Source organism: Castanea sativa, chromosome 9 (genome assembly GCF_040712315.1).
Source record: "Castanea sativa cultivar Marrone di Chiusa Pesio chromosome 9, ASM4071231v1".
Classification (NCBI taxonomy): domain Eukaryota; kingdom Viridiplantae; phylum Streptophyta; class Magnoliopsida; order Fagales; family Fagaceae; genus Castanea; species Castanea sativa.
The window spans coordinates 18499410-18512843 of NC_134021.1; the positions used below are offsets into that span (position 1 = coordinate 18499410).

At 36.9% G+C, this 13434-nt stretch overlaps 1 protein-coding gene across 1 annotated transcript; it reads left to right on the forward strand.

The window, feature by feature from the left end:
- Positions 1-8736: 8736 nt before the first annotated feature.
- Positions 8737-9849, forward strand: LOC142610694 (non-specific lipid-transfer protein 1-like). Its single transcript, XM_075782595.1, has 2 exons — positions 8737-9306; positions 9652-9849. Exons 1-2 carry the CDS (start codon positions 8960-8962, stop codon positions 9659-9661), a joined length of 357 nt encoding a protein of 118 aa, XP_075638710.1. The 5' UTR covers positions 8737-8959; the 3' UTR covers positions 9662-9849.
- The last annotated feature ends 3585 nt before the right edge of the window (positions 9850-13434 follow it).

Sequence of the window (13434 nt, forward strand, 5' to 3'; positions counted from 1 at the left end):
GCATTTATACAACTTTTGTTCCTTGGACAACCAAAAGCAAGGAGCATTCCTCCATATCTTTTTTGTCTCCCCACTCTTGAGAGGTAATATCCCCTCCTTCAAAAATGAAACTATGCAATCCATCCAACTGGGACCAGCCCTAATCTGAAGTACACTAACTTTCCTCGCGTCCTCTTCGGCAGGCCTCTCCAGATCCTCAACGAGGATAATCCGAGGAAGGTCCTGTCAGGCAGAGGTTGCCAACGTTGCCAAAGAATCTGCATGAGCATTCCTACTCCTCGAGACTTGTTATATGGAAAAAGACTTAAAACCAAATTGTAACTGTTAAGCTTTAACCGAATATCCCTACGTTCTCGGATCCCTAGCCTCTAACTCCCTTTAACTTGGCCAACAAACAGCCTTAAGTCTGAGAAGACCTCGACGACCTTGCCACCCAGTTTCCTAACCATAGCTACCCCAACCAGCAAGGCCTCATACTCTGCCTCGTTGTTAGTGGCCGAGAAGCCTAACCTTAAGGACTTTTCAATAGTGATTCTATTTGGAGACACTATCACTACTCCCACTCCAGATCCCCTTTAATTAGCCGTATCATCAACATATAGCTTCCAAAGTGAATGTACATGGGGATAAACTATTAAAACTTGTTCTCCCCCAAACCTCTGCTCCTCGGCTCCAACCACTATTGGACATTTAGTAAACTCTGTCACCAAATCTGTGAGAACTTGCCCTTTAACCGCGGTACGAGACATATACTTTTATATCAAATGCACCCAAAGTCTTCCCCCATTTGGCAACACTTCTCGTATAATTGGATTTTCGAAGCAATGATTGCAAAGGGAGTTGAGTGAGAACTACAACTGTATGTGCTTGGAAATAATGGGAGAGTTTCCATGTAGCATGCATTATAGCCAAAATGGCTTTTTCCAAGGGTAAATAGCGAACTTCTGTCTTTTTTAGTGACTTACTCACATAATAGACTGGCTTCTGCACTCCATTCTCCACCCTTACTAAAACCAAACTAACTGCATGAGAGGCCACAACAATGTAGGCGAAGAGGACCTCTTCCTTCTCGGGTCTGGACATAATGGGTGGCCGAGAAAGATACTCCTTCAATTGTTGGAAGGCAAATGCACATTCTTCATTTGATTCAAACCCTTTCCACTTGTGCAAGAGCTAGAAAAATGATCTACATCTATCTGATGATCGGGAGATAAATCTACTCAAGGCTGCAATCATTCTGGTCAACTTTTGCACCTCTTTAGGATTCCGAGGAGGCTGTAGGTCATTGATCGTTTTAATCTGATCAAAGATTAACTTCAATTCCATGATGGGTGACCTTTTAATCCAAAAATTTACTAGAGCTAGCACCAAAGGAACATTTGGAAGCGTTGAGATGCAATTTATGTCTCCTCAGCACCTTAAATATACTTCCAAGGTCACCCAAATGCTCGGACACCACCTTGCTCTTTACAACCATAACGTCAATATAAACTTTGATATTTTTGCCAAGCTGAGATTCAAATATTCTAGTCATCATTCGCTAGTAAGTGGACCATGCATTCTTAAATCGAAAAGGCATAACTCGATAATGGTAGTTTTTAGTAGGCATCACGAAAGCTGTCTTCTCCTGGTCAGCCAAGGCTAGTGGTATTTGGTGGTATCCTTGAAAGACATCCAAAAAAATCATCCGAGGATGACCAACCATCGCATCCACCAATTAATCTATTCGAGGTATCGAGGAGGGGTCCTTGGGGCAAGCTTTGCTTAAGTTCATGAAATCTACACACACTTGCCACTTCCCTTTTTTTTTTTTTCTCACCACTACTGTGTTGGCTAACCACTCGGGATATAAAATATAAAAAAAACCTCCTTAATTGCCCCTGCACGCTTAAGCTTTATCACTTCTTCCTTAACAGCCTCGGCATGTTCTCTGGAAGAGCGCTGAGGTGGTTGTTTCTTCGGGATAATGGTTGGGTTGACATTCAAATGATGGCAAATGAAATTCGAATCCACTTTAGGAGCTTCATAAGCACTCCAAGAAAAAACATCCACATTCTTTCAAAGGAAGGCTAACAATTCCTCTTTCTCTTGAAGAGGCAATTTCACTCCAATTTGGAAAAACTTTTCTTCATCAATATCTATTGTGACCTTCTCTAACTCTTCGCACTTTACCTCTTCATCTGTGGCATCCGAGGATACTTCCACCTCCATTAACTGCTACAAAGCCTTTTCAGGGATTCCTAAAGATTCGTCCTCGGACTGGTGTCTGATAGCAGCAACTAAGCTTTACCTTGCCACGGTTTGGCTTCCAATCAGCTCCTCAACATGGTCCCCAGAGGGATACTTCACCTTCAAATGCAGAGTTGAAGATACATCTTCCATGGCATGAAGCCACAGTCTTGCCAAGATGGCAGTATAAGGTGAATAAGCATCCACCACAATGAAATTGACCTCTACTACTCTTGACCCCACCTAAATGAGCAGTCTAATCATGCCTCTTGGGACAATGGTCTTCCCATCAAACCCTACCAAAAGGGAATCATAGCTAACCAAATCCTTGAACTTCAACTTAAGTCCCTTGTACAGATTAGGATACATGATCTCAGCACCACTGCCTTGATCGACCATCATAACCTCCTTTCTAAAGGGTAACCACTAACGCATCATCATGTGGCTGATAAGTTCCCACCTTATCTTCGTCAAAGAAGCTCAAAATAGGCCAGGCTTGCATCTTTCCCCGTTTAGGCTCAAGGAATGGAACCTTGGTGTGTGGACTTGATACCAACATGACCTCGGACAAGCACATGCCCATCCAACCTAGAGGAGCTAGGATTACATTGATTGTCCCTAGGGAGAGTCTTAAGGGATTCTCTCGCTGATATATTGATCCAGCTTGACTTCCCTATGCAGATGGTTGGTACAGGAACTACTTCAGCTTCCCGACTTTAACCAATTGCACAAGATAATCTCGTAAAGTTCGGCATTCTTCCGCAGTGTGTCCACGATCCTAATGATACTGGCAATAAAGACCTTGGTTATGCTTGGTAGGGTCTCCGCCCATCTTATTCTACCACTTGAAGTATGGTTCGTTCTTTATCTTATCAAGGATTTGGTGTACTGGTTCCCTGAAAACTATGTTAACTGTTTGGGGAGTAGAATGCCCCGCATGTCCTGGGAAATCTCTCCTAGCTCTATTGTTATTATACCTCGCCGTCCTGAAATCCCTTCGGTCAGCAGTAGTTACCTTAGCTTTCCCCTTCCCTTACTGCTGACCTTCCTCGACGTATTTGTACTCGTTAATTTGGTCCATTAACTGATGCATGTTCTACGTAGGCTTCCTAGACAAGGATTTTCTTAACTCATGCTCAGTAAGGAGACCAACCTTAAATGTCCTTATAGCCACATCCTCGAAGTCTCCATCTATCTCGTTAAAAAAATTTCAAAATCTATCAAAATAAGTCTTTGAAAGTCTCCCCTTCTCTCATTGCCATTGACAGCAAGGAATCTAGGGGATGAAAAACTCTGCTACATGTAACAAATTGAGCTCCAAAGGCCCTGGTAAGCTCTTGAAAGGAGCTGATAAAACATTCCTCCAGTCCATCAAACCATCTCATCACAACAGACCCTAAACTAAACGGGAATACTTTGCACATCAGGACCTCATTCCTCGAATGAATAGTCATCATTTGATTAAAATGGCTAACATGTTCCACCGGGTCTGACCTTCCATTGTAAATGGTAAAAGTAGGTTGTGTGAACCGATGAGGAAGTTTTGCTTTTCAATTCTCCGTGTAAATGGTGACTTTGAGATTTGGCGCAGGGCTTTACTCATCACATTATTTTCCAAGCCCCTGTGGGCCGGACTTTTACTCCTTCGCCTATGATAACGCTTCTCCCTATAGGAAAAGGATTCACTAGGAGGAGTTCTTGATTTTGGTCTATAACTGTCATCATCACCAGACTCGAATCCTGAACTTGAAGGAGACTTCCTCCTTTACTCACGACATATTTTTCTACATAGATGATCAATCTCTAATTGTAAGTTTCTAGTGTCTTCCCCATGCAAGACATGGCTCCCAGTTCTTGAGTGACTCCTGCTGGTATGAGTCATGTGCACACTTACTTCACGATCTCTCATTCGTTCCAAGTTAAGAAGTGGTCCTGGTGTTGAGATCCCACAGACTCTTCTCGATTTGGCCCTAAATCCACCATGACTGAACAAGGCCACGAGCGCTTACCTATTCCCCATAGACGGCGCCAATTATAAGGATTGAAATTGACCCTCAGCCTAACAGATGTGAGTGATGGCCCAATAAGCCCCAACAATAGATTTGTTAGAGAGTGGATTTAACAGGCGAAGACTTAATGAATCAAGTATGAGTCACAATGGATTAATTTAGTGCTATAGTGATTGAGACGTATAATTTGAAGAGAAAAACACTCCTCAGTCAAATCTGAGGAAGGTATTTTCTTATATAAATTTCAGACTTTCATGAATACACAGAGTTCTTAGTTTACAGAGTTCTTCTCTTTTTCTCTTTTAGATCAAATCCCCCTTTCTATCAAGGAATCCCTTCCCTTATGTACTCATTCCCCCTTCTCCCCATCTTATCTTTCCACTTGTTGATCAAGTAAGTGATATCCTGGATGCTTGTCCCATCAAAACCTTCCTGAAGTCTCTGTGTGTAGCTATAAGGCTGAATATCACTGTTCAGGTATCACTTGCACATAAATGCAGCCAGTTGGTTAGGTGTAGAGCATTCAATGTGGTGGTAGCAGTCTTCTTCTCAGATATTTCTTAGTTCACTGTTGACTCCTCTCTTTGAAATTTATCCTCCCAAGTATGGTTGCCTTTTATCCAGTATTCGCTAGGTGGTCAAGCTCCACACCCCCGCTCTACTTTCTGAAGAAGTTTGGCTCCTCAGGAAACGTTCCTTGTTCATTGTTACCGTCCCTTGTCCTCGGCCCATTAACCCACTTTCCCTTATTAGTACTTGGTTTTCCTCGGGCTCCTTGGCATCCTCGGGAATGGCCCATGACCCAATACCCCTACTCGATTCTCTTATCCCCACAGTTACTAAATGGACAAAAAAGTAATTTCAGTGATGGGTTCAAATTAGAACCAATAACAACTTACCACTTATGATTTGTTGTAAAAATGTTGTGAGCATAGAACTTCTCTATAAATATACCTATAGTTGCCCTATGAGGCACTTGATTAGACTCTTTTTTTTTCTTAAAGCACTTGATTAGGATTGAATTAAGAATACTTGATATGTTTTTATTCAAGTCACAATTGCCAACAAAGCTAAAAACATTACAATATGAAACATGTGTCATATATGAAGTAGGTGCCCAAAAAGTTAAAAGCCCAAGCCCACTAAGAACAGTGGTACCTTGTCCTTTAGATCAAGCCCAAACAATAGAATTTCTTTAGAGAGTGGGAAAACAAACTTCAAACACAGTTCTAAATTAAGTTTTAGCTTATGGCAGAAGATTCTCAAGTGATTGACAAATGTAACTAGAGTGAAAGCTATGAGTAAAGCTCTCCTTGGGCAGGTCTGAGGATAAGTTTCTTATAAATGACTAATTCAACTTTATACATATAATACATTGTTCACTTTCCTGCTTTTCTCCCTCTCAAAGAAAAATCCCCCCCCCCCTTCTTCTAGGAGGTTCCCTCCCTTTTATATCCTTCCTTCTTCTATCATAGTCCTCCACTTGTTCACCTTAAAACATTCCTCAGGATACTTGTCCCATCACAGTTCTGCTGAAGGTGGTAGAAGGGGCTGCTAGCTGTGAAGTCACTGTTCAAGTGTCATTTGTACATTAATGTAGCTGATATGGTTGGTATGAAGCATTCAATGCGAAGGTGGGAAGTATATCTTTCAGAAAACTTCTTGCCACGTCCCTTGCTCCTTCTATGGTCCCTCCTTCTCTTCCTGGGCCTTCGTAAGATACTAACTACTCTGTTTCTACTTCCATCCTCGGGTAGGTGGGTTCCTTGGGTCTTACTCATCTCCTCGGGCTAGCTTATACAAGCTTTTCCTTGGTCTAATCCTCTCTACTCCTCGAACCCCCCATATATGCCATTTCAAGTTACAACATGCAAGATTTCAATCCAAATTCTCTAGCTACACTATAAGGCTCTTGCCATGTTTTTAAAGTAGTTGGTTCCAATAACTTCTCCCCCTTATAAATAGCAAACAAATTAATTGACGTAATTATCGTGAAACAAGATTTTATTTATTAAAAAAAATGCTTTAGCCTTTATTGTGAAAATATATAAGAGAAAAAAGAAGAGGGAAATCTAAATTCAAAATAGGAATAGGAAAAATACATATTTTTTCACAATGTGTATTCTGTCATTGGTGTGTATAGGACTAGAGGTTAAACACTCGAGGTAACAATTAAGTTCTGGAAGAGTTTTGAACATCAACATTGGTTGAAAAAAAAAAGAAACATTTATACATTATTATGTATGACGTGTCTACTAGATATAACTTCTACTCATCGAATTTTCTCTTTTTTTTTTTTTTTTTTAAATTTATTGTGGGGTTCAAAAATGCTTAGAAGAAAAGATAATCTCAATGTAATTAATCGACACAACTAATTTATTAGGAATAATGAAGTAATCCTCAACAAGAAAACTGAAAAGAAGTAATTAGGAATCAAGATGAATTATCTGGTTATATTTAACTTAAATTGGCATTCGCCGAGGTATACAATGGTCTATGTAGCATTACAATGCTCTCTTTCATTCTCTCTCTTTTATCCTCCCCAAAACCATGATCCCTCTCCCTCATGGGAAGGTCCTCTTTTATATTCCTAACTCCCCCCTTTCCAACTGTGTATTATCTTGCTGGATTTCAGAGGATACTTGTCACATCAGTCACCTTTCTCCTTCTGTTTTATCATGAAATGAGACTTTTAGGGAGTATCTACTGTTCAAGCTGGTCATTCATCATTTAATGCGGCTATTATTAGATTGGAACATCTAAATAATGATGAGCTGACTATTGCTTTGGGTTCTATGTTGTCTCTTTGGGGTCTTTGGCGATTATTTTGGGAAACATCTTCCTCATCGGCTATACTATTGACTCTATCCTTGACAGCAAGGTTCTCCGCCTATCTTAGTGAGACGACTTGAGTTACTTTGTGGCTCCCTTTGGTCCTCTGGTTTTTGACTATATGATTTTGTTAAGTTCTAAGACCTTAGGGACTAATGTATTAGAATTTCAATTTGTAATGTGTTAGCAAATCATGATAAAAAAAATAGAGTCTAGATTTAGGCTGCTCAAAGTGTGTTTACGTGTAAAGTTGGAATCGAGTGATTGCAGAATTTATTGAACTAAATCTACAAGGCTCAATCGATCGAAAATTAGACTCGATCTATCGAATCTCATGTAGATTAATTTTCTGCAGAATTTTCCAACTCAATCCAAGCCCATTTGACATGTAGGGTTTTATGTTTAATGTCTCATATAAATAGAAAAACCCTAGCCACGTTTTAGAGGTTGTTGATATGCTGTGTGTTTGTGAATCTTCTGTGAGATCTAGAGGCGTTTACCTTCATACACACTTAGGGTTATCAAGATCAATATTGATGTCAAGAACTTGGTGATCTCTTTGGTTGCTGTTTCAAAAGTTTAAAGAAAAACACAAGTAAGAGAACTTGTGGTTGCTGTGGATCAAAGAAAGAAGTAGTCCATGGACTCGGAACTGTCACGTGGTCGTAGTAGTAAGTTTTCTACTCAAGGTAGTAATAGAATGTTAGTGGTCTAAGTCTTATTGTAAAAACTTCAATTCTTTTATAGTGTATCTGTTTTACCTTGGGGATGGTTAAGTTAAATCCTCCCTAAGTTTTTTACCGGTTTGGTTTTCTTGGGTTATCATATCGTGTATTCTTTAGATTTCTCCATTGCTTTACATGATATGATTTGTTTGTGTTAACCTAGATCTGAATAATTTATCTAAGTAATCACTTGGCTAAATAACTAGATTAAACAACTTGTGTTTTAAGGGGTCTAAAAACGTACAGATTTGAGCTGGACCCAGATCTTTTTAATTTTTGTTCTAATGGGTCTTCTGTAGCTCATGGTTCATTGGGTAATTATTGGGTACCCTCAGAGTACCATAAATACGTACTCCTCACTTTCACATAATTGTGGATTCCATTAATTAAATTTATAGTGTGACTTTCAATTAATGTGAAAGGGGAGAGTACGCACTTATGGTACTCATAGAGTATTCAATAATTTTCCTGGTTTATTTGATGGAGATATCCTCCTATATTTATAAATTGATAATTGGAAAGTGAGATTTGAATTATAAACATCTTTGTTTAAAATAGCTATAGGTGTAAGTTAAACCCTCAACATTGTCATTGAATTTTCTTACTTAACGTTACTTATGGCTTGATTGATTGCATTTAAAGGTGCTCTATAAGCCTCTAAATGTCGTGTGATTTTCAATTAATATGAAAGGAGATAGTACGTACTTATGGTATTCTTAGAGTATTCAATAATTTTTCTAATTCATTTGATGGAGATATCCTCCTACATTTATAAATTGATAATAGGAAAGTGAGATTTGAATTATAAAGATCTTTGTTTAATTTAGCAAGAGGTGTGAGTTAAACCCTCAACGTCATCATTGAATTTTCTTACTTAACGTTACTAATGGCTTGATTGATTGCATTAAGCCTCTAACCGCCGTGTCCATGAAAAAAGCGTGGGAATGCAAGAGAGAATCAAAATTAAGCATTAAATGATGCCATCCACCAACCAATAACTCCCCTCCCAACAAAGCACACTTGGCTTACATTCATCCGTCCAATGTTTCTATATAAAGCACCTGAGCTCAGTAGCCTAAGTGGGTCACTCAAGCAATCAAATTAAAACGCATACTCCATATCTCAACTCTCCAAATACTTCTACTCCCTCTCCCTAACTCAGTCATGGCTAGCTCCTTGGTCCTTAAGCTCACTTGCTTGGCAGTCATGTGCATGGTGATTGGTGCACCAGTTGCCCAAGCCGCTATATCATGTGGCCAAGTCCAAAGCAGCCTTGTTGCATGCATTCCCTACCTGAGGAGTGGAGGGTCTCCCACACAGGCTTGCTGCAATGGGGTTAAGTCGCTCAACAATGCTGCTAAGACCACAGCTGACCGCCAGGCCGCTTGTGAGTGTTTGAAAACAGCTGCTGGTAGCATCTCAGGACTTAGTCCTGCTAATGCTGCTTCTCTCCCCGGCAAGTGTGGAGTCAATGTTCCTTACAAGATCAGCACCTCCACCAACTGCAAAAAGTAACTTAAGTCTCTCTATGCTTGCATATTTACACAACTTTAATCGTTGTGGTTTTAACATTTTTTCTTTTTTGGTTACAAGATCAGCACCAATTTTTTTACTACCATTAATAATATGACCATTTATGATTAGGGGCATTATAAAAATAAAGGTAACGATGAATCTAAATCGAAGTGAAGTTAATCTAATCATAACAAATCATGACAGCAATTATGAAAAATGTTATTTTTTTAGCATTATTGTATAGAAATTGAAAGTCTAATAAGTAAACGAAAGCTGGTCTACAGTTGAAAAGTTGTGTGTAATGAAGTACTGACTTTAATATATTTGTTTTTGTTTTACAGCGTGAAGTGATGAGGTCGGTGTCGGAGAAGCAATTTTCAGCCGCAGAATGTAATAAACTAGCATGAGAAATAAAATGGGGTTAGGCCCATACATGGGGCTCCTCTTGTAAGGAGTCTTCTTGTCGTTGTAGTTGTATTTCTTCATGTACTTGGCTATATCCTATGATAAATATATCTAAAAATTGACGGTTTACCCCATATCTCTCTCTCTCTCTCTTAAAATGATAGTTCCCTTGTTCCAAATTTTATTTTTTTCTTCATCATCTCCCTTTTCAGAGAAACAAGCAACATAAATTTGTTTCCCTTTCCAAAGGGATTATCTCGACTAAGTGATATGGAAAATAATCATGGAATTAATTAGGGCTCGTTTAGTAATTTTATTCTAGTAATATTATTTATATTTTTTTGAAAATATATAGATAAAAAAATGTGTGAAAATATGTTTAATATTGTTTAAATATTGAAAATTGTTGTTGAAAATACATTATATATGAGCTCCTTAGAAACTATAGTAGTATGATTTATTTGAAATTCGTTTATTTTTTAAAATTTTTTGTTAAAAATATTATAAATAACTATAAAAATTAATTAAAATAGTATGAGATTTATAAATAATCTCAAAAATATTAAAAATAAATTAGATAGTAAAATAAGTTAGATTTTTAATTTGAAGTTAACCCTGAGCTGCAATTGATGTGTTGGCACTATTTTGTCGGCCTTATATTTCTCTACATTTTTTCCCCTTTGTCTAAGTTAACTTAAAGTTACAAGTCAAGGTGGGTGGGGTAGATAATTCAAATCAAGTTGTCCCAATCAGGAGAAATGAGCAAAATTGACTGAGTCCTAGATATCTTTCATTCCAAACAGTTGAATGCATGTGATGAATGAAATCAATTATGGGTACTACTTGTTGAGGAAGATAAACTATAGTGAAACATACAATTAATCACTACTTTACTCAAAACCTAATCTGACCTATGACTTTTGAACCCAATTAGGTATCTTAATTTCATAAGTATATATCCCCTATGCGAAGTGATCAAGTGAATTCAGTTAATAATTTTTTTGGTATATTCCAAAGAGTGAAAATAGATATATGTAAAGTCATGTTATTTTCATAAAAGTTTCACAAATTGTTCTTAAACCTACACGTTTGCTATTGATATTTTGAAAGGAAAATAATTTTGATAATTGTGATATGAGAAAATCGTATGGAGAACATTAATGATTTGTGAAATACTGTCATTTGTAAAAAAATTTTAAAAAAAAAATCCTAAACCAAGACATTCGTTAACTTTTTCCAATATTCTATTACCATTCAACAAATATTCAACAAGCAATCCATTTGGATTCAAAGTTTTGAATTTAGAGCAATAGAAACACTTTTTCCCATTATGACAAAATGGTTCCCAAGATTGGAAAATTGCCATAGAGTCAAATCTAAAAGCTTGTGCTTTACTCCCCATCTTCTTGTGTAAGGTGGAAAACACTAAAAAGACATCTGGTTGGTAATTTGAAGGCCAATCTTCAAAGCCATCATGTGGGCACTGGCAGTGGGAACATGTCAGTGGCAATTTTGTTGTATCCATTACATCCATCTCTCTGTCTCTCACATGTTCATTTGGCATCTATGAGACACAGTTTCCCAAATTTGACTAGCTGGGACTAGGTGATTAATTTACACTCGCAGACAGTACTTAAATATTACTGTACCCTTTTAGGTGCAACTACTCCAGTACCGCCATCTATTTATTTTTCTACAATGCACGAAATTGCAAATTAAATTCACCACTTAATAAGTGGGTGAAATTACAACCAATAATACTCAGAGTCTGTACTAAATCTTATCCTAAATTCATGACTACTTTATATTGAGTTGAACAACTGGTCTCCATCGCTTTAGTTTTTGGCGAAAAGTGTGCTTTACCATTAAATTTTAGGTTACAATATTGGTTTTTCCTTTGTTTTTATTATTCAATCAATAAACCATTATCATGAGAGTTCAGCTAGCTAAATTAAAAATAGGAATTTGAAACTTTGGGTTTACATTTACTTTATTGTGGAATTTTGGAGCTAGGTCCACATGTATCAATTCATACCTTAAATTCTAGGTTCAAACACTATTGGTTTTTTCTTTTTTCTTCCACCACTAAACATTATTATGGAAGTACAGCCAGCAAAGTTAGATATAGGAACCTGAAACTTTGATTCACATTAACTTTATTGTGGAATTTCGGAGCTAGCTCCGCATCTATCAAATCACACTTCAAATGTAATGATTAAAGAAGAAGAAGAAGAAGAAGAAGAAGAAGAAGCAGTACTGGCTTTAGTATTTCTTTTGACAAAAAGAAGAAAAATAATTAGAGCTTTGGTCTGATTTTCCTTTATAGTGTTATCTAGATCGACAGGGTAATTGCGCAAAGAAAAAATACCACAATTGTTTTCCCTGTTGGGTCAATTTCCAAATTTCAAAATCAAAGAAATTTGTATATCTCAATTAGTTAGCAACTTCTATTTTTAATAGAGGTATTTAGCATTTAAATTTTTCCTCCCCTAACCGTCGAATTGTCAAAAAAAAAAAAAATTCCAAATTCAAATGGTTTCGAGGGATAACTGTCTACTAATGACCAACTTTCTGTTTATGTTTTCTCCCCGCATTAAGAAATGTCTACTAAATTACTAAAATGGTCTTATAAACAATTTAGTAATTTTCTTTTGTGTATGTGCAAATATAGTAATACTTTTCTTTCTCTTTCAAGAGCTAGCTTAATTTTAAGTGCATATGTTGCAACTTGCAAGGATATAACATAATAGTTAGATGAAACTAGAGTTTTTTTTTTTTTTGGATAAAAAAAATAAAATAGAATAGAAGAGTTATATGATGATTGCTCTTAATTATTAGTCTAAGAGCAATTAATTGATTTTTGGAATTGACACAAGATTTGAATCTTAAATATCTTATTCAATAATAAGAAATTTTATTAATTAAACTAATTGAAACTCATGATAAAAGAAGAGTTCCATGCACTTTTTTTTTTTTTTTAGTATTAATCCATGCGCGATTAGAACTTAGAAGAGTGTCATTATCAAATAAAGCATTAAATTATAAGCCCAACGATCACCCAATGCCAACCTTCAGTTACCCCATTTATTGCACTTGAGATTTCTTTTCACACGGCCAAATATATTCTTCTAACCCTAGATCTTATCCTAAATTCATGACTACTTTATATTGAGTTGAACAACTGATCTCCATCGCTTTAGTTTTTGGCGAAAAGTGTCCTTTACCATTAAATTTTAGGTTACAATATTGGTTTTTCCTTTGTTTTTATTATTCAATCAATAAACCATTATCATGAGAGTTCAGCCAGCTAAATTAAAAATAGGAATTTGAAACTTTTGGTTTACATTTACTTTATTGTGGAATTTTGGAGCTAGGTCCACATGTATCAATTCATACCTTAAATTCTAGGTTCAAACACTATTGGTTTTTTCTTTTTTCTTCCACCAATAAACATTATCATGGAAGTACAGCCAGCAAAGTTAGATATAGGAACCTGAAACTTTGATTCACATGAACTTTATTGTGGAATTTCGGAGCTAGCTCCGCATCTATCAAATCACACTTCAAATGTAATGATTAAAGAAGAAGAAGAAGAAGAAGAAGAAGCAGTACTGGCTTTAGTATTTCTTTTGACAAAAAGAAGAAAAATAATTAGAGCTTTGGTCTGATTTTCCTTTATAGTGTTATCTAGATCGACAGGGTAATTGCGCAAAGAAAAA

Excerpts from the sequence above, each read along its gene's own strand:
- LOC142610694 (XM_075782595.1), top strand. The coding sequence starts at position 8,960 with ATGGCTAGCTCCTTGGTCCTTAAGCTCACTTGCTTGGCAGTCATGTGC.